The sequence below is a fragment of the Dendropsophus ebraccatus genome, chromosome 7, assembly GCF_027789765.1.
Source record: "Dendropsophus ebraccatus isolate aDenEbr1 chromosome 7, aDenEbr1.pat, whole genome shotgun sequence".
Taxonomy (NCBI): Eukaryota; Metazoa; Chordata; class Amphibia; order Anura; family Hylidae; genus Dendropsophus; species Dendropsophus ebraccatus.
Genome location: NC_091460.1, coordinates 102016499 through 102038449, shown reverse-complemented (window position 1 = coordinate 102038449; position 21951 = coordinate 102016499). Strand labels below are relative to the sequence as shown.

The 21951-nt window shown below is 45.3% G+C and overlaps 1 protein-coding gene across 2 annotated transcripts in view; it reads right to left on the bottom strand.

Moving 5' to 3' along the window:
- The window catches only part of FRAS1 (Fraser extracellular matrix complex subunit 1), a 352271-nt gene that overhangs the window by 193494 nt on the left and 136826 nt on the right, over positions 1–21951 (bottom strand). The window contains exons 6-11 of one of the 2 annotated variants that reach the window (XM_069978024.1): positions 21685–21821; positions 18233–18316; positions 14657–14758; positions 13426–13617; positions 5332–5421; positions 3481–3519 (exon numbers count right to left, since the gene is read on the bottom strand). In XM_069978024.1, the coding sequence (XP_069834125.1) occupies positions 3481–3519; positions 5332–5421; positions 13426–13617; positions 14657–14758; positions 18233–18316; positions 21685–21821 (644 nt within the window). The remainder of the gene's footprint in view (positions 1–3480; positions 3520–5331; positions 5422–13425; positions 13618–14656; positions 14759–18232; positions 18317–21684; positions 21822–21951) is intronic. The other variant, XM_069978025.1, reaches the window with a different exon arrangement.

Genomic DNA, 21951 nt, shown 5'->3' with positions numbered 1-21951 from the left:
TCCATATCGGAAATCCAAAGTCTCCTAATGGCCCTATTCCACGGGCTGTCTAGAGGAGCAAACGAGCGCTCTCCGCGCTCGTTTGCTCCTCGTTCCCCGCTCGCTGCCGCCGCTATTCATCGCGACTGCAGCGAGCGGGTGAGTGCGGGAGGGAGGCCGGGAGCTGCGGGTGGCTGCCCGGGTGATCGCTGATCATCCGGGCAGCCCATAGCATACAGCAGAGTCTGCTGCCGATGCTCCTATTCAACGGAGCAATGGCAACAGATCGTTGCTGTATCCGTCGCTTGTTTTTCAACATGTTGAAAAACAAGCGACTGCAACGATCAGCCGACATGAACAATGTCGGCTGATCGTTGCACTCTATTCCACGGGACGATTATCGTCCTATTCGTTCCATGGAATAGCGCCTTAAGGCTGCATTTACAAGAGTCTTCTACTACAGATTATCTTCAAAATCTGCAATGGACTTGTTTTTTGTTCTCTAAAATTTAACTGCATTACATATACACAGTTGCACATAAATAGAATAGGAAAAAGAAACACAAACAATGACATACAGCAGGTACATATATATAAATAATCGTTTGCCTGCTTCTGCATGGTGATGAACGGAAAAACGTATTCTAATCTTCTACCAGGTGATAAATTTAAAAAAAAGTAATCAATTTTGCTAACGATTTGTCTAAGCAAAATTGCTTAGTTTTCTATTTTGGCCTTTCTCTTTCTCCCACTTGTTTAGATTACTGACCACCGCTCTGTGAGTTGGGATCCTTGGGAGCAGTAGGCATGCTTTTTCACTCTGTCTCCCTCTGAGGTCACACGTCTCCAGGGCTTGCGGATTGTGCCTAAAGGTGTGTTTAATTGTGTAATCTCAGAGGGCAACATAGCAATACAGCAATCCGATTCAGCACCACTGCATACTGTCCTTATTTGAGTTGTTATTTATAAGCCTAATGCTACGTTTACATGAAACGATAATTCGCCCGATCGTACGATTAACGATGTTTGAGTACCGATTTTTATTTCATAACGAACAGCGTTTAGACGGTACGCTATATCGTACGGAAAATTAGTTTTGCGATCGCTTAAGCCTATCTCACACATTGGTTAAATCGGCGAATGACTGTTCACACGGAACGATCTGCGAATTTTTTGCGATCAACGACGATTTGACAAGTTGTTGAAAGATCAAAATGAACGATATCTCGCTAGTCGTTTGATCGTTCGCTGCGTTTACACGTACGAATATCGTTCGAATTCGACCGCTATCATGCAAATTCGCACGATAATCGTTACGTGTAAATGCAGCATAATGTCAAAGGCAAAATAACATATGTAACAAATATATTGTAACTGTAGTCATTTTTTTCGTGTGATGTCTCTCTCTTCAAGTACAGTATTTCTGTTTGTACTTGTCAATCATATCCTGTGTCTTTTGTGACCAAAAAGCTAGTATCCTAACAAATTGGACTGTCATAGCCCCACACTAAAGAGTGGCCTGGGAGGCAACAGAGCAAAGAGGTTCCATCCATGCAGCCAGAAGAAGTTCTGTGAGATTGCTCAAAGTCCTGGCGTAAACCAGGGAAACATAGGCATAAACTATAAATGATAAATAGAAAAAAGATGGTAAAGGGCATAAAGCCAGGGAAGATGTTAAACTGGCATAGGGGAATCTTCACGGTGGAATTCAGCTTTTAATTAAGGCTGGCCCAAGGCTCGAGTGACGGTCTGTCTCTAAGCATTGGATAATGGTAATATGTTGTGAATGCCAAGCAAATGGCAAAATCTTACAAACCTCCTCGTTCTAGCAAATTATATTGAAGTGTGTTCTTTCCCATGGACATGATTCAATCCCTTTGTTTAACATAAATCCTTAGACATTACGCACCTAGCTTTGTAAGACCCAAATTATCCTGTTTTCTAATGCTCTCGAAGACTCTTTTTGATAAACAAGAAATATGCCGTGTCCCATATTACATAGTATTATTTTATCTGCACGTATAGAAAATTGATATGTAACCAGGATTAACATAACACCCCTATTCCAGCTTTAATGGCTGTGTGTACATTGCTGTTTCTAATGGTCCCATTTGCTCTATGCTACTTAACTAAATGTTAATTAACTCTCCTTCCCTGACTGCCCAAAACACTTTGTGACTGTCAAGAGGCGAGCAGCAGAGCCAGTTACATAAAGGAGAAAATCCCTATAAATATAATTCTTTCAAAAAGCAATGAGAAAAAGAATATAACAGAATTAATCTCTATGTAAAAAACTCAACTCAACTCAACTCAGCAGTGTAATATGAAGATATCCTGTGTAATATAGAGGAGGAGGAGGAGGAGGAGGAGGAGGAGGAGGAGGAGAAGAAGACATAAGTAGTGAAGCAGTAACCTCTGTCCTCAGTGTGGTGTTTTCTCTCTGGGAGAAGATTGTGTGTTTTTCTTCAGTGTTCTATGGCTGCAGCTGTGTGTGTGTGTGTGTGTGTGTGTGTGTATGAGTGTGTGTGTGCTATGGCTGCAGTAGGCTGTGTGTGTGCTATGACTACAGCAGGCTGTGTGTGTGTGTGTGTGTGTGTGTGTGTGTGTGTGTGTGTGCACACTATGGCTGCAGCAGGCTGTGTGTATGTGTACTATGGCCACAGCAGGCTGTGTGTGTGTGTGTGCTGTGTGCTATGGCTGCAGCAGGCTGCGTGTGTGTGTGTGTGTGTGTGTGCTATGGCTTCAGCAGGCTGTGTGTGTGCGCTATGGCTGCAGCAGGCTGTGTGTGCGTGCTATAGCTGCAGCAGGCTGTGTGGGTGTGTGTGTACGCTATGGCTGCAGCAGGCTGTGTGTGTGTGTGTGTGTGTGTGTGTGTGTGTGTGCTATTGCGTGCCCTCACAGTGACCTTCTATATCGCCATGTGTGACCTCTCTATCACTATGTGTGAACCCCTGTATATCACTATGGCTGACCTCTATATCACAGGAATCTGGCATTGTTAGGAGTGTTTCTTTAAGTATGGTGAATATTTAGTTAGAAAAATAGAAGACTGTCAGCAGGAAAAGACCACCTGCTCCATCTAGTCTAGTTGTGAGTAGTTCAGGACATGGAGGCTGGAGACTAGCTGCATCCACTGCACACACAGGAGAAGCTGCTTTATATCTTTCCTTATTACCTCAGAAGTCGCCCCAGGATCATGTAGGACATTAGGGAGAATCTGCTGAATCAGTGTGATAAATAGCTCCCCTGGTATATGACTGGCCATTTATGAAGAAGCAGGAGTCTGAGTCGGACCTGATAAAATTCAGGAGTCGGAGTTAGAGTCGGAGCTGCAGCTTACCGACTCCACAGCCCTGCAGTAATCATTACATTTTTTGCACATACAGGTATATATGTGTAATATTTTCTTAACAGGTTTCAGCAACCTTAGAGGAAACAGCAGCTATAAAAATTTTAATGCTTCTTTTGTCTTAAATGTATCCAAGAAGTATCAGCACTCACCATCAAATGTTTGACTCCACTCAAATCTGAGTAGGAATCCTACAAACAAACAGAAATACCTATGTAAGAATAGTGTGTTCAGTAAGTTATCAGGTGTATCAAAAGCATTCCAATGAAGCACATTCCAGCGTTATCTAACTCAAGAATTAAAATACCATGCCATGTCTTCTTGTTAAGAGAATTTTAAAGTGATACTGTCACCCCCCCCCCTTAAAACAGCATTACATGACACAATAATGAGGGGGAAGAAAGCTCTGCCCAGCTCAGCGCTCGCTTCCCCCTTGTTCTCTGTTCACTGCCTGTGCTATTACATGCACAGACAGTGAGTGAGGCGGGGCGAGTGGGGCAGCCAGGGCAATCATTAGATCGACTAGGTGGCCTATTGAGGTCAGCAGTGGTCTGCTGCCACCACTCTTATTACACAAAGCGACGCACAGCAGATGGTCACTGGCATGATCGTGCTGTTCCAACACGTTGAAAGACCAAAATCAGCTGACATCGTCCATGTTGGCTGACTGTGGTCTTTTAACATGTCCTATTACCAAAAAAATCCGGTCCATATGTATGCTGCACATTTCATATACAGTGGTGCCTTGGATTAAAGGCATAAATCGTTCCGGGGCCATGCTTGTAATCCAAATCCACTCTTAAACCAAAGCAAATTTACCCATAAGAAATTATAGAAATACAGACAATTGGTTCTACACCCCAAAAATAATGATGTACTATTCTGAATAACAGGCAAAACAAATGAAACAAACATTCAGAAACAGCAGAATATGTGATGTTATAAGTTACTGTACAGTAATGGAAAGGATAGGAAACACAAGGACTGACAGAGACTGCAGAGAGCATGAAGCAATGAGTAGGGCAGATGTGGGCACATACATGCAGCGCTCTCTGTCCGGGGAGAGAGGGGTTACAGCTATTAAGAGATTACCTCCACAGTCCTGTCCTCTGATGTAAGCTCCAGCCTGAAGTGGATCTGCTATGATTTGGGAGGTGAGGGAGACTTCAGTGCTGTAGACCCCGCTATGCAGACCATGTCCCTCCTCCCCACCCAGTACAGGGAGCTCTTAAATCAAAGCAATGCTCTTAAACCACTTCACAATTTTGAAAAAGTGAGCTCTTAAACCAAAACGCTCTTAAATCAAGTTACTCTTAAACCAAGGGACCACTGTATATACTTGTATAAAACTTGTCTGTGTTTTCTTGCTGGTCTTAAATCACCTAACATCATCAGTGGAAAATGTCACCAATGCGGGGCTTTAAGGCAGTTGGGCCCTCTCCCTAGCAAGAAGATGGAGCCCAACTGTCGTGAAGCAGTGCATACTTACCTTCTGAGCTGCTTGTGATATGGCATCCTGCTCTCCAGCTCTCCTGTCCTCGAGCTACTGCTTTACCTCCAGAGAGTAGGGCAGGAAAACAGGATGCCAGATCACACAGCAGTGCAGATGCTATGTATGCACTGCCTGTGATCTGAAAAATGGACAGCACGGATATATGCATTTCTGTGCTGTCAGTTTCCATGGCTGCATGAACAATACAAGCATCGTCTGTGCAGCCTGTCCGCTCAATTTGTTGTGCCGTGTAGAGGCATTCCAAAATTCGGTTTGCTCATCTCTAATGACTACATTTTAATACCATAAGATACATATTTAACCAAATTCATATTCATTATAAAATAATTTTTTTTTGCCTGAAATATTTATGACATATCCTCAGGCAGGTTGTGTTTTAGAGAAGGCTCATCATTTATTTTAAAATTAATAGGTGGATGTTTGGGATGCATTAAGGTAAAAACAAACAATATTATTGTGAATATAAGTGAAACTGTATTGTCCATCTTACCTCTTTGTCGGTTTCTTTGTGGAGGCAGTAACTGGTGCTTAGCACACATTCCGCGCAACACTTCCCCTCAAAATGTACTAATTCTTCACCCTAATAAACAAAGGCAGATTGCAGCAGCGTGAAGAATGCTTTTTTGCTGAGGTCATGTCAATTTTTTAAGTAAACAGTGACTAAATTGTGGAATTTAAAAATGTGACTTAAGGAGTGACTTAAGCGTTTAGAGGCTCTCCAAAAAGAAAAGCAAACTCAGCGCATTACTGGAAAGCCTGTTCTCTGCACTTAAGCCTATTATCCACAACAAAGGTTAATACAAACTGCATGTTTGATAACGAGAATCAACCCCACCACAGAAACAAGAAAGAATTACAGTACTAAGCGCAGCATATACTTTTATATACTTTAGAAAATGTTACCTATTACCAGATGTCCATCAACATGTAATAAAACATATTGTTTGGAATTTAAGTTACCCAATAAAGAATTAAAATGACACTACATATTAAATTATTAATTTTTTATTAGTATTTCTTTTTGCCTAAACTTGACCTGTTGTCACTTTTAGTGAAGAAAAAAAAATTAAAGGGAAACTGACAGCACGGATATGCATATAGATTTACAGATGTCTATGACATGAGGATCGCATACAATCATGCTGTGTGATCCGGCATCTTCAGCAAAAACGTGTGTCTGCCCTGCTCTCCGGTCACTGCTGTGTCTTCAGGCTGCTCCCACCTCTTCTCCTTCTGGAGTAAAGCCCCTATTACATGGGGAGACAAGAGGAAGCAAGCGAGCGCTGACCTGTCAGGTCAGCGCTCACCTGCTCCTCTTACCCCGCTTGCTGCTGGCGCCATTAAATACGCCCCCCCGCTGGCTGTAACCCACAGCCCATAGGAGACAGCGGTGGTCTGCTGCTGCCGCTCCTGTTACACGGAGCGACTGTAGCAGATTGTTAACAGGCTGATTGTTAGCGTTTCAGCCTGTTGAAAGACAGTTGAAATTGTGCATGTCGGCTAATCGTTGTCTTCTATTAGGGCCAGTTCACACGGAATCCCACCAGCCTCCGTGTCATACAGTCTATGGGAGGGCTTGTGCATCTCCTCTCTCCGTTTAGAAGAATTGACATGTCTGCCTTTATGACACGGCTCTCCGCAGCGGAATTTCGCCAGTTTTACTCCGTGTGAACTGGCCTGTACACAAAATGATTATCGGCTGTAACGTGTATAAAGTGTATGGGGACTTTGAGTAGTACAAACCACTATAATCTGTTACTACCCTACCTACAGAATTTACAACATATTGGAAAGTCATGGAAACAACAATCTTTTGCACTACTCATGCACCTGTATGTGTAAATCTGGGTCAATATATCAAGATAAGCTCAAGAAGGTGTAAGCACTAACATACAAGGCTTTACATGAGTAATGAAAATGGACTGGTGGGAAAATGCATTAAAGATCAAAAGTTATATGAAGGAGGACATTCACCAGACACAGTAGATGGTAATGTGCAGCTAAATGAATTCCTTCAGTGAAAACAGTGTCAGAAGAGTGGGCTGTAGAATGAGATAGCAGAAGCAGGACTCTGTAAGTTGGCTTCATTATGTTCCACCAGAAGAATGTTAGTAGGAGGATAAGGCAAAAAGCTGGAAGCATAAATACTTAGTGTATCCTACCATTAGCAGGGCACTTCATTTATAGACATATATTCCTGAAAATAACTCTGCATAATGTGCTTGACACTCCTATCCCTACACTGTATAAACATTGTGGGATCTTATAATGCAAAATGGTTCTTACAATCCAGAGATGTGGAATTTATAGCTGTAAGTGAATTCATTTCTCAGCTCCTGCTAGAACCTATTATGTTGGAAGTAAACAGAAACCTTTTGTACTCAATGGCCACCTACCAAAGCCATCTATGAATTAAGGTTTGAAAACTCATTACCAGGAATACATGTATAGCAGCACATCAGAACTATTCTATTATTCATTAGAGCACAGAGACAGCCTATACAAATAATCATTTCTATACAATTGCAGCAATGCCAACAGAGCTTGTGAGAGTTGTGATTTAGCATAGGTCATTAAATCATATTGTGCTGGGGGGCGTGACCGGAAGCCGAAGGGTGAGGACGCCTGAGCTTGAGCTCCTGCTCCACACTGCCTTCCATAGCGGTTTATACCCTGCCAAACTGGACCGACCTGACCCATGAGGGGTAAACGGACCTCCCAGAAGCCAGCCACCCGTGCCACGCTTAAATTGAGCTCCGGAACCGGCACCCTGGACGCATACCTGAGCACATCCCGCCCGGCTGCAGAGTCCAAGATGGCGTCCGCAACTATACGCCGCGCTCGGCGAGCCTCGCACCCAGGCTCTCCGCTTCTGCCTCCTCCAGCGGGTACCTCCGGAGCGGAAGACGCCTCAGACCGGTCAGCCCGACACCCTGAACAGCCGGCCCCTGCCTCGGAGCCGCAACCGGAAGTGCGCCACAGTGACCCGGACTGGCCGCCATTACAGAAAGCTGTGAGTCCTGCGCTGCCCCGCACCACACCTCATCCCCCATCTCCCCTGCTAGGACCCTCACAACCCGCTGTGTCGGGCGGTAAGCTGCCTCCCAAACCGCAGCGTCCCCCCTCACATACCATGCCTAATGCCTCAGCTGCAGACAGGGACACTATGAACCCCACAGACCCGAGGGGAAAAGCAGGGGAGGCTAGCCATACATCTGAGGCTAGAAATGAATGGTGGTCCTCTCAATCCACTACCTCAGACAGAGAGGAATTCCCTACGCTAGCAGATGACAATTGGTCACGTTTTCTACAGAATATGCCCACTAAAGAGGACTTTCGCTCTCTGATTACTGAAGTGCGGGAGGCATGTAAGGCGGAAATAGCCACTGTGAGGCAGGATTTACAGGCCATGTCACAGAGAATAGAGTCCTTAGAAGATGACCATGACAATACACGTTCCTACATTGCAGACCTGCAAACCACAGTAGCCTCTCAACACGTGGCCCTATGTGAATACCAACGTCACCTAGAGGATCTCGATAATAGAGGCCGCCGGCATAATATAAGGGTGAGAGGACTCCCCGAAACAATTCGTGACAACGAACTCAGACGCACACTGGAAATAATATTCAACAAGATCCTCGGGGCTCCTTCAGATCACCAGATACAGCTAGATAGGGCGCATAGAGCCCTGAGACCCAAAGATGCATCCCCCCTGCCTAGAGACGTAATCTGCTGCGTCACAGATTACCTAACAAAGGACGCCATTATGACCAAAGTCCGTGATGTACAGAACATTGAATTTGATGGAGCCTCCTTACAATTGCTGCCCGACTTATCCTGGGTCACCCTTCAGAAGAGGAGACGACTCCGTCCTTTGCTCCAGGTGCTCCGCGATGCCAACATTTTGTACCGCTGGGGATTCCCCTTCAGCCTGACAGCCAGGAAGAATGGCCGCTCGGCCACGTTGAAAACAGCGGGAGATTTGGAGAGCTTCTGTGAGACCCTTGATATCGCTCCCCCTCGTCTTCAAAACTGGGAACTCTTACCCCCACCTCCCCCACCCCCGCCGGTGTGGACCCCAGTACACTCACGAAAGAAACGCACCTCTTCTGGAACTCCATCTCGACGCACCAAGTCAGCTGGACTTTCCCAACCCACTTGAAGTGTGCTCCTGCTGACCCTGGGAGATTCCTAACCCCTCCTGATGGCCCGTGCGGGCCTTGAACTCTCCACTTTTCTATGTTTTGGTCCTTACTCTATTATACCGCTAGCCATTCTATTTCTCTGTCTTTTAATAGCAGTGGGAGGGAGAGAGTTTTGGTTTTCTCTTTACCTGTTATTACAAATGTTGGCACAGGGCCCCAGTCCTGTTTCTCTCCTCCTTACTCACCCTGCCCCCTTTCCGTCTCGATCCCCCTATTACCTGCCGGGATTAGTGCCGACTCCCCCTGGATGTGGGTGGGGCAGCCGTAGGGAAGGTGGTGTCCTTACCCTTCCCTACGCCTGGCGGTCACCTGAGGAGTACGGGTTACTCCTTAGGTGCATAGTGTTCTATTTTGACTTTGTTCTCATAGGTTTTTATTTGTTTGTTCATGTCTTGTCCTGTCAACCCCCCAAGTCTGTCTGTTGTGTGTTCTTCCTTTTGTTTCAGGTTTTTCAGTTCCATAGTCTCCTTCATGATGTTGAATGGGAAATTGCTGCCGTGAGATCTCCCCTCCCCCCGAAGGGCTCGCTGGGACCCCGAGGGACTGCTATACGAACCCTGATGTGTAGGGTACAGGTATCTTGTCTTGTTGCTTTCACAGCTGCCTCATCATGGTGCATCTTGTGACGATAAATGTGAAGGGCCTTAACTCAGATTTGAAGAGACGCTTATTGTTGAGAGAATTGGCCCATCTGAAGGCTGACGTTGCTTTCATTCAGGAGACTCACCATGATCAAACGTGCTCTTTTAAGTTTGCTCTTCATAGGTTTACCCAGGTGTACATGGCCCCTAAAGATAAAAAAAGGGCAGGAGTGGCTATATTGATTGGCAGAAATTGCACGCTGCAGGTCGATACCTCGGACATTGACTCCCAAGGTCGCTTTATTCTCCTCCAAGGGTCCTTACAGGGGACTCCGGTTACGCTCTGTAACCTTTATGCTCCTAACTCCGGCCAAGTGGGATTCCTGGATAGTGTCCTAGCCAGGGTTGCCCGTCTGCCGCCCGCTCTTTTATTAGTGGGAGGGGACTTTAATATACCCCCCTCGGAGATCTGGGATAGGCAAACAGTCGCTCCAGTATCTCCCTCCAAACATGCCAAGCAGCTCTCTGCGGCCTTTCGCAGGACACTTAGGTGACATTTTCTCTATGACCTGTGGAGAATAGGACAACCCAAAGCAAAAGCATACACCTTTTACTCTCACCCCCACCATACTCATACCAGGATTGATCTCTTTTTAGGGAACGTTATGGGGCTTAGATCCATGACGCAGGCGGACATTCATCCCATTACTTGGTCGGATCACACCCCCGTCTCCCTAGACATTGAACTGTCGTCTCACCCCCGCAGGGTGTGTCACTGGCGACTGAATGAGGCACTGTTGAAGCACCCTCCACATAGGGATTCTTTGGCGGCGGGACTGCGTGATTACTTCCAGCTTAATGTGGATAGTGTATCTAGCCCATCAGTCCTATGGGAGGCCCATAAGGCCGTCTTCCGAGGAAACTGTATTTCCCCGTCTTCTTATCTTAAAAGGGACTGGGAACTCCAGACCTCCTCGCTTACGCAACAGCTAAAATCCAAGGAAACTTTATTGTCCCGACGCCCCTCCCTGTCACTACTCCGAGAAGTGGTAGCTATCCGTAACCAATTGAAAGATCTAGCCACATCTAGGGCTAGCCGTTTACTATATTTTACTAAACACAAATATTATGATAAGGCCAACAAGACCCACACGCTGCTAGCCTCCCAACTGAGAGATAGTACTCTCCTGACCTCCCCTTTTGCCATGAAAGATAAGCAAGGTCACCTTCACCACGACCCAAATAAAATTGCAGCCATACTTGCGGAATACTACACCTCCTTATACTCCCTTCCTGACTCCCTCCCACCTGACCCGTTACAACGCACTCACCTCCTCCAACAGTACTTAACCTCCTGCCAATTGCCGAAACTCTCACCCTCTGATTTAACATCTCTGAATGGGTCCATCACCCTGGAGGAGCTGTCTAATGTGATTAAAAATCTCCCTAATGGGAAATCACCAGGGCCAGACGGACTCCCTTATGCCTACTATAAGACATTTGCCCCCATTCTGACTCCTTGAGATGTACAACTCCTTTTTAAATGGTAACCCTGTCCCTCCGAGGATGCTGGACTCATTCATTACTGTGGTCCCCAAAGTAGGTAAAGACCCCTCCGACCCGGCCAGCTACCGCCCCATATCCCTTCTGAATGCCGACCTAAAAATTTTCACCAAAATCTTAGCAATCAGATTAGGAATGCACCTACCGACACTTGTGCACGCGGACCAGGTGGGATTCGTTATGAATAGACAAGCGGGGGATAACACCAGACGTACCATTGACCTCATCGAGATTCTAAACCAGACTGAATCCCAAGGCCTGGTATTAAGTCTGGATGCCGAAAAGGCCTTTGATAGGTTGGGCTGGCCATTCTTGTTCTCAGCCATGGAGGCCTTTGGTATTTCTGGTGCATTCCTGCAGGCGACACGAGCACTCTATGCAACCCCATTAGCAAGAGTTAAACTTGCCCACGCGATGTCGACGTCGATCCATATCAGGAACGGAAAAATTGTGGTTGGCGCCCTTACACCGCAGTAACTTAATTTGGTCCCCTGCCCCTCCCCCTGATACCCTCTCCTTACTGGGCCCTTCGAAGCATACCTGGGACGTTTGGAAGCAAAGTGTTCTCCACTTCCCCTTACGATCACGCCCTTCTCCACTAGCTCCATTCTTATACACAGAACTGATCCCGGGAGCCTATAACTATGATGAGATCTCACCCTGGCAAAGGGCTAGATTATTCCATTATGCGGATATAGTATGTCCATTCACTCGGCAGGTTATCCCATTCCAGACACTCCGAGAGCGGTTTGACCTGCCCCTTCGGGCGAATGCCTACCATGAAAAGATCTCTTATTATGCGGCTCAGATTACAGACCATAAACCCTTTCAAAAACCCACTATGTTCGAGCAACTAAGTAAAGGTCCCCCATCTACTAAGGGGCTGATATCAATGATATATTCTATTATTAACTCCCCTCCCACTGGCTCTACCTCACAACATAAGTACATGGAGAAATGGGAGGACTACCTGCAGCGGCCATTATCACAAGGTATATGGCAGATTGTCTGGTCTCAGGCAGCCAAGTCGTCTTCCTGCATCTCTTACAAAGAGAACCAATATAAGATTCTCTATTTTTGGTATCACACCCCTGATTTATTACACCGTCTGTACCCCAACACCCCGCCGGAGTGCTGGAGATGCCTAGTACACCGGGGTACCCTTACACACATTTTTTGGGACTGTCCGGTGCTGAAGCCGTTTGGAACGGAGTCCAACGCCTAACCGCTGCGGTCTTGGGGCAGGTAGTACCTCTCACCCCGCTTTCCTATATTTTGAATGTCCCTCCTAAGACCATGAGAAAGCACCAAGCGAGACTGTTCTTATATATACTAACTGCCTCAAAATGCCTCCTAGCTAAGTACTGGAAGCAATGTCTCATCCCAACGGCTGTTGAACTAGTAATTTGCATACAAGATGTTAGGAGACTAGAACATATCTCTGCGTCCCAAGAAAATAGAGTGGATAAGTTCCTGAAGGTCTGGGCCCCATAGGATACTTACTATGAACTTTCCCATTCACCCACTACCACCTGACACCCTGACTAGTTCTACCCCTCATGTTTCTGTCTTGTCTTTGTTACCCCCTTTTTTTTTTTTTTTTTTTGTATGTTTTATGATTGGTGCTTCCGGTCCCTATATAATGGCCCGTTAGGCCCCTGGGCATCTTCGCTGATATACGCGTAGCCCCAACTGAAAGTGACGTTTTCTGAGCGTGATTATGTGTAACTTGTTTTATGGTGTTGGCCCTGAAGTCTATGTAACCGGAAGTCTTTCATGCCTCCAATGTATGTTTGTTTATGTATTCTGTTTTGAAAAACTTTGAAAATAAACAATTTATAAAAAAAATCATATTGTGCTATACTCCCCTACCTTCAGTCCTGGTGACATGTCATCCCCACAGGAAGTGCCTGATCAGCCAATCACTGAAGAGAGTCACTGGTGCAACCAATCACCTGCAAAGCAGGGAGATTCCTGTGGGGGGCATCAGACCTGCACCAATCATTAGATATAGCCAGGAGACGTGTGGTGGGGCTATGCAATTAAACAAGTTATCTGCTCAATCCGCCATATTACAGAAGACTGGCTCTATTTTAAGGTACTGATAAAAACTTTTTGTTTGTGTGACACGCAAAAAGTAATTTTTTAAGTAAATGCAACTTACACACTGAACTTTATACAAAATATCTACATCTTAAAGGGTTAAGTCATCGAGAGTAGACACTGTCTTACCCATGAGCACTCTACTTGGGAACATTGTGCTGCATGACACTGTACTTTCCCTCTGTCACATACACAGAATTCACAGTGACTTCCATTCCAGAGCTCTCCATGGTACTTCATAGATCCATCAACCATACAGCTACCTTTAGGAGACACACACTGTTCACAGCACTGTCCTGAGCGCCTTATTTTGTTCTGGCCCTACAAAGAAAGTGAACAGATCATTCAAGTGTTTGTAATTAAAGTATTTTACAAATTACAAATTTCATTCATGGATATATATATATATATATATATATATACACATACACAAGTCCCATCACAGCAAATGACCTCCTCAAACATTAGGCAACCGTTTTTTGTGGAATGACATCAGCAAAATACTTCTATTACATATGTTATCAGTCTATGACACAGACTCCTTCATCTTGCCATTGACAAGATTCAGGTGCGCTAAATGTTGGATGTATTCTGTTGACAAAGAGAATGGCGCAGCTAATATTTTGGTTAAAGGGGTTATCCAGAGCTACAAAAACAAGGCAACTTTCTTCCAGAGACAGCCCTACTCTTGTCTCCAGCTTGGGCGGGGTTTTGCTGCTCAGTTCCATTGAAGTGAATGAAGCTTAATTGCAAACCGCTCCTGAACTGGAGACAAGAGTCGTGTTGTCTCTGAAAAAAAATGGCCATGTTTTTGTAGCACTCGATAATCCCTTTAAGGCGGAGTTCAACATCACGGGCACACCTAAATATTAGAAGAGTACCGTCATCAAAAATAAGATTTGACATGTCAAAAGTTATTGATCACAGCGGGTCTCACTGCTGACACCCACTCTGATCAGGATATACAGTCAGAGAAAGACCGCAGCAGTCCGCACATTCATTCCCTGGCTGTATCTTCGAAACTGCACCGTCAATGAATGTCTACGAGACTATTTTCACAGTCAGAGCAGGTGGCAGGGAAGTGGATCGTGCTACTGTATGGGGATAATATTTGTCCCATTAAAGTGGTATTATATAGTGTCTGTGTGACTATCATTTAGAGGTGTACAGTATTATAATAGAAGCTTACACACAGTTTTTAGTGTCTTCAGCAGAAACGGTAGCTTAGAACTGGGGGAAGGAGACTGAATAGATAATATTAAGTATGGAAGGAATTGTTTGTTTCACCATGGGTAGCAACATATGAAAAGTTATGTCTGGAGTGGAATACCCCTTTAAGGCTACTAAAGTGTATTGTTACCTTGTCACAGGAGAGAGATGGACAAGTTTTTGTATGGCACTTTACTTCACCTCTTTCACAAATACAGGTGGTACATGGATTTTTCTTCCACTGTGAGCCATGCTGAAAAAGAAAGCATACAAGCATACATCACTATATAATTATGGCCACTTTGTTTAACTAAAACCAAGAAATACAAAACAGCACAGAATGACTAGTAAAAAGAGCAGGTGATTAGTGCCACAAAAAATGTAGAACAAAAAAAAGGGAAGATTAGAAACTGCTTTTAAAAGGGATACTTCAGCAAAAATCTTTAAAATCAACTTGAGATTTCTGCCAGAGATTTAAATCTGCCAGAGATTTAATTCTATTAAAATCTCCCCAGACTTATCAGCTGCTGTATGTCCTGCAGCTGAAGTAATGTATTCTTTCCAGTCTGACACAGTACTCTCTGCTGCCACTTCTGTCTATGTCAGGAACTCTCTAGAACAGTAGCATATCCCCATAGAAAACCTCTCCTGCTCTAGACAGTTCCTGTCACGGACAGAGGTGGCAGCAAAGCGCACTGTGTCGGAATGGACAGAGTACACCACTTCCTGCAGGAGATACAGGGGACATACAGCAGCTGATAAGTACTGGAGGACTTAGAGATTTGTAATTTGCTTTTATTAAAATCTTAACACTATTTGGCACCAGTTGGTTTGAAAGATTTTTTTCTTTTTTTTGCTGCACTACCCCTTTAAGAACCTGCAGAAAGAAACAGCAGAATTTTTATTCCTGTTTATGGAAAACACAAACCTACTATGGCAGCAAATACTATAAGATAAGCAATATGTGTGCACTTATAATAACCAGTGCCAATAACCAGTTACTTCATCAGGTTGTGCCCACCCTATATAACTAGTATACAGAACTTCCCCATGCAATATTCCTTATCAGTATACAGCACAGCTAATGACATCCCCGAAGCATTTAAAAAACCCAACAGGAAAGAATTGTTACTTATATAGGTCAATATATGAACTGACCTGATTCTATTTATTCTTCAGTGCTCCAGCAACATTATAACGCTAGCTGGACAGTGCAGAACACAAATATATGAAATATTTTCCATAGGGAGGACACAGCAGGAAATACGACCTTTATCTACAAACTAGACCCATGCCTTTGAAGATGTAAGGGCACTAAGGATACCACACACCCCCACAGCATTCCTATCTCTGGCACTGCAGCTTGCCAGGGATAGCACAGCTTTTCAAGCGGCTATCCCACTAGACTGACCTCAAAAAAGTAATATTTCAGGTCATTGTTCTAGTAAATTGAGGATGACAGAAGAGGACGGCTTTGTCCCAGTTTATGCCTTTAATTGATTGATCTATAAATCATACACATACACACACAAACACAGGAGCTGCCAAACTTCAATTAGGGCTGCAAATGTTCTCAAATGTCGTACTTTGAGTACAAGGACTTAGAAGTTTTATAGAAAGCTGTTTAATATTTGAGAAAGAGACAGAGAGAAAGAAGAAAAAACGAGAGAGCAAAAGAGAGGAAAAAAAAATAAAAGGAAGAAAAAAGAAGAAAGTAAGCAAGCAAGGAAGGACAGACCGGAAGGAAGGAAGCCAGTTAACAACACAATCTGATTCTTATAATGCAGCCGCATTCGGTCAAAATCCAATGTCAAATATTAATGATTCAGCAGGAAAGAAAAACTTGGATAATAATCCAACATTGATATCTGATGATGGTTACTAGAGATGATTGAGCATCTCTATAGTGAGAATAGTATTTGCTCAAGTGAGCATTCCGTGCTGCTTGGGTCCTCATTAACAAAAAGCTTGTTAAAAGGCTGCTGAACATAATGTATTTCCACAGCCTTATGCTGGGTTCACACTATGTATATTTGAGGCAGTATTTGGTCCTCATGTCAGGTCCTCATAGCAACCAAAACCAGGAGTGGATTGAAAACACAGAAAGGCTCTGTTCACACAATGTTGAAATTGAGTGGATGGCCGCCATATAACGGTAAATAACTTGCATTATTTCAATACAACAGCCGTTGTTTTAAAATAACAGCACATATGACGGCCATCCACTCAATTACAACATTATGTGAACATAGCCTTTCTGTGTTTTCAATCCACTCCTTGTTTCGGTTGCTATACAGCCTCAAACATACAGCCTCAAATATACGTAGTGTGAACATAGCCTAAAGGCCCTATTCCACTAACAGATCTGACGACAGATTATCTGCCAAAGATTTGAAGCCAAACCCAGGAACAGACTATAAACAGAGATCAGGTCATAAAGGAAAGACTGGATTTCTCCTCTTTTCAAATCCACTCCTGGGTTTGGCTTCAAATCTTTGGCAGATAATCTGTCGTCAGATCTGTTGGTGGAATAGGGGCTTTAAAGTGTACCTGTGATGATTGTCCCTCCCGAATCTGCGGTGAGATGCTGTTAATCCGGAAGGTTGGGTCTCGATCGATGTGGAAACACAATCAGATGATATTGCATTATTGTCTGCCTGCATTTCCATATCCATGGAGACCCAGCCTTCCAGATTAGCAGAGATCTAGAAGGGCCAATCGTCACACTCTAAACCACATGGGGGTGGGGAAAGTATACCTACTACTCCAGTTTTCAATCCGTCTTCACTATTGCCACTCAGCCAATGAGTGACTGCAGTGGTGTCCTGCCTCAGCCGCTAATTTGCTGAAAGACTGAAGCGGTAACTATACTTTCCCCACTGCCACCAAAAGAGTGCAGTCTGGCTTAGCTTGACCCCCCAGGGGTCAAAATGTCAATTCAGATTAACCAGGTACCTTCTGCCTTGCCGAGCGGGGTTACCTGGTTAAATACTTAAGTCTTCTATTGATTTCAATGGAACTTACTACTTGAGTCAAGCACTCAAGCATTGGAAAACTTGAGTATTTTGGTAAGCATACTTTCCCCAATCCCCCGACCACCACCAAAAAAACACAGTCTTACACTGTCACCTTAAGATTAACCAGGTACCCTACCCTGGTTTAATACTTGAGTCTCTCATTGTTTTCAATGGGGCTCATTACTTGAGTCATTTGAAAATACTCCATTCGAGCATTTTGGTGCTCGATCATCTCCATTGGTTACCAAAATGTTTGCAGCAGTATCAGGTTGAATAACAGTGGCTATCTAATTTCTATGAATGGATTCAATACATTCAATTCCTTTAACCAATGGTAAAGGATCTTTAGAGAAGCTGGATTAGATCATATAAATAGAGAAACAAATGTCCATTGATGCCCAGCACAACCACCCCAAATAAACCCATAAAATAATATAAATTGAGCTACTTTTTTCATTCATTCATTCATTCATTCATTCATTCAGTCTTAGTATGGTATTTCTGTGTCTGGATTGCCAATATTCAAGATAATTTAGCAGTTCCATGTTGCTTAGACTGGGATTGTATCAGCCAACAATTACATTTTTCTATATTACACCAATGGATAATTCAAGTAAAAATATATTACTTTGGAAAAGATTGGAAGGCGCTATCAGTCAGGGAGCACTTCAGAGATAATGAACTGAAAAGTTCCCTGGTGAAATCATTACCTCATATGTCTTTCCAGATACAGCACATGACTTTGGAAGGCACTCAGGACAACACTTTCCAGGAACCACAGCCAATGTTTCATCCTAAAAAATATAATTACGTTGTATATTTACCTGTCAATTACATAAAGGGAGAACTGCAGTTAAAAAAAACTCCTTTCAATCAGCGACTGACTATGAGGCCTGTGCGGACAGGTCTGGAGTGACATATTTCCATTACTATACACATAATGTGAGGCATGGCAAATTCCAGACACCTCTTGTCATCCACTGTACTGAGGACACACAAGATTCAGGTCTCAATCTACCCCACTAAACAGGAATACATAATGCAATTATCCATAGATATTATCATCTCATTCATATTCTGTAATTATAATGTGTTTGAGGGCAGGGCTGTTTTCATCCCAGCAGGATCTTAGGTACCTATTGAAAAAAATAATCGACCTCTAAATTCAATATGTTTAGGTGGGGCATAAGTTGGAGGGCTGGCAGGATCAGGATACAAGGATGATGATAAAGTGGTCCTGTAGAAGTCAAGATTTGGTATCTGCTGCGGATACTTGCCCATTCACTTCAATGGGAAGACCTACTCGCAGTGGGAAAGTCAGCACCTTTAACCCCTGCGGCCCAGGTACATACTTTACCGGCTCCAACTTGCTTCGGGGGCTATTGGCATCTCCTGGAATTTAGCCAATAAGTGCACACCCCGCCGCAGCGCACTGATTGACTGAGTGCCGGGAGATGCCGGAAGCCCCTGAAGCAAGTTGGAGCTGGTAAAGTATGTACCTGGGCCGCAGGGGCTAAGGTCGCTGACTTTCACATACCCGCTGCAAGTATGTCATACCATTGAAGTTAATGGGCAAGTATCCACTGCGAATTCGTTTGCACCCTAAAGAAGGTGTCCCATAAAATAAAAAATGAAAGGCAGGGGGTTGCGGGAACATAATAAACAAAGTAAACTTACTTTGCCTAGTGCCTTGTAGTGCCACTCCCGTGTCCTGCTGACAGCCGCCGCTGTCCTGAAATTCTTCCAGCTGCAATGTCACGTAGCTGACTCAGCAACTGCCCACTCAGAAAACAGAAGGTGAAGGTTTCTCCTTTTTTTTCTGTGGCAGGAGATTACTCAGCTGGGCTGTGACGTTGCAGCTGGAAGAGCTGGGTACGTGACATGTCTGGATTCAAGCCAAAAATAATAGCCAGTGGCCGCCAGCGAAACCTGAGTGCGGCACAAAGTCTGGTAAGCATACATTATTATGATCCCGTTGCTCCCTGCCAGCCTTGCTTTTTTTTCTTTATATGACTTCCCATTAATGGTTTAAAGGAGGTTAGAAAAAAGGAACCCACAAGTTAACTCCAGCCAGGTGTGTGTGAGTGAAACTCTGGGGACTGCTGGGTCCAGTTCAAGGACATGGTGGCATGGGAAAGAAAAACATAGGTAAGTGGGTCCCTTCATGAAGATGGGGAACCGCTTCCAGTATGAGAGGTCAGTGTCATATCAACAATTTATGTTGTGTTCCTGGTTGGGGTATACCAGGGTCACAGGCAGGATAAAGCAGTCTGAAGTTAAAAGCTCAAAAGTATCAGGCTTGGTGGAAAATACAATGTAATAGAGTTGATAAATATTTTGGCTAATTGTGGGTTTGTTTATGATGATGATATGAAATGGTGGTAAGGGGTGGATAGGGTTGGTATCCATGTCTATAGAGTGGTGGGCTATGGTGTAACAGCATTATGATGGTGGGCGGTAGGTTTGGAACAATTAGGAGTCAAGATGTGGTGTACTTTACGTATAATAGTTTGACCACATGGCATTCTCAGGCTAACCCCTATAGAACATCGGTTATGTAATAACGGTGCTTATTCTTGGTTATTAAATTGGTATTAGACTCGCTTGTTTGAGTAAGTTCAACACTTATGGTTTTATTTTTATTGGATATTGTTAATATTTTTATAACTGTAAAACTAATAAAGACTTTATAAATAAAATAAATTGAATATGTCCCTTGCGATTCCTTCCTCTAAATCAGGGGTCTCAAACTCGCGGCCCGCGGGCCAACTGCGGCCCTCGGGACACTAGTTTGCGGCCCCCACCTCAATGGTAGCTTTCCTGTAAGTGCGGCCCTGACACTGTGCTCGTCTTCGAGAGGCCGGCCGAACTGCTGCAGCCGTCCCTGATGCCGGCCCCCCTCTGCCGCGTCATCAGCTGCCCAGCCGCGATTGGCTGAGCTTAACTTTATGCTCAGCCAATCGCGGCTGAGCAGCTGATGACGCGGCGGTTCGAGGGGAGGTGTGCGGCGGTGGTGCGGGGCAGGTGAGCAGTGCAGGGGCCTACAGCCGCCTAGCAGAGCCTCCGCATGCAGCTCCCCGGTCTCTGGAGGAGGAGGCCGTGGGGACTGCAAGGTGATCGCATCGCTGCAAGCCCTGGGGTTGTTCAGCAGGATCGGGGGATGCAGTGCAGACCCCTGATCCTGCTTTACAGCCCCAGGACTTGCAGTGATGCGATCACCTCACCCTGCAGTCCCCGCGGCCTCCTCCTCCAGAGATCGAGGAGCTGCATGTGCGGCTGAGAGGAGAGCGCCGGTGCCGGGGGTGAGAGGAGGAGGAGGGGTGTGTGCCCAGCTCCCCCCAGTCCCCTCTCAGTGACTCCCAGTCCCCTGTGTCACCCCCTGCTCCCCCCAGTCCCCTCTCAGAGACCCCCAGTCCCCTGTGTCACCCCCCTGCTCCCCCCAGTCCCCTGTGTCACCCCCAGTTCCCCTCTGTCACCCCCTGCTCCCCAGTCCCCTGTGTCACCCCCCAGCTCCCCTCTGTCACCCCCTGCTCCCCCAGTCCCCTGTGTCACCCCCCTGCTCCCCCCAGTCCCCTGTGTCACCCCCCTGCTCCCCCCAGTCCCCTGCGTCACCCCCCAGCTCCCCCCAGTCCCCTGTGTCACCCCCCAGCTCCCCCCAGTCCCCTGTGTCACCCCCCAGCTCCGCTGTCACCCCCTGCTCCCCCAGTCCCGTGTCCCCTCTCAGAGACCCCCAGTCCCATCTGTCACCCCAGTCCCCTGTGTCACCCCCTGCTCCCCCAGTCCCCTGTGTCACCCTCTCCTCCCCCCAGTCCCCTGTGTCACCCCCCAGTCCCCTGTGTCACCCCCCAGTCCCCTTCTTCTTGTGGAAAACCTGATGCGGCCCAGCCTCACCCAGACTCTACTTTCAGCGGCCCCCGGGTAAATTGAGTTTGAGACCCATGCTCTACATGAAGTGGCAAAAAAACTGAGCAGTGATCTGATAACAGGTCTTCATTGCCAATCCCAGCATACAGTGGGATGTTACATGGACTACATGTCAAGCCATACACTATGCCTTGTATCTGTGTATCATTGTGGACAAGAGAGTATGAAGCATAAGAAGGAGAAGTGAACAGCCAATGGTTGCTCCCCTTTTCCTCCTAGCTGTTCCCAGACATATTACCTTGTCACATAACATGGGAAGACAATCAACAGTTAGGCACTTCATCACCCCGTTCTGGCAGGTACATCTTGAACACTGTCCTAACTTCCATTCCTCTCCATCCTTCAGTATAAGGCCACCATCAAGAGAGCAGGACTCTGCAACACAAAAAAAGATGCAGCATTGTACAAACTCAATGGGAGCTGTCAACTTCACAGCTTCATGAATAGACAAAAGCAAATAAAACAGCATAGTCCTGGTTTATGTGCATAGTGCACACTGTGAAAA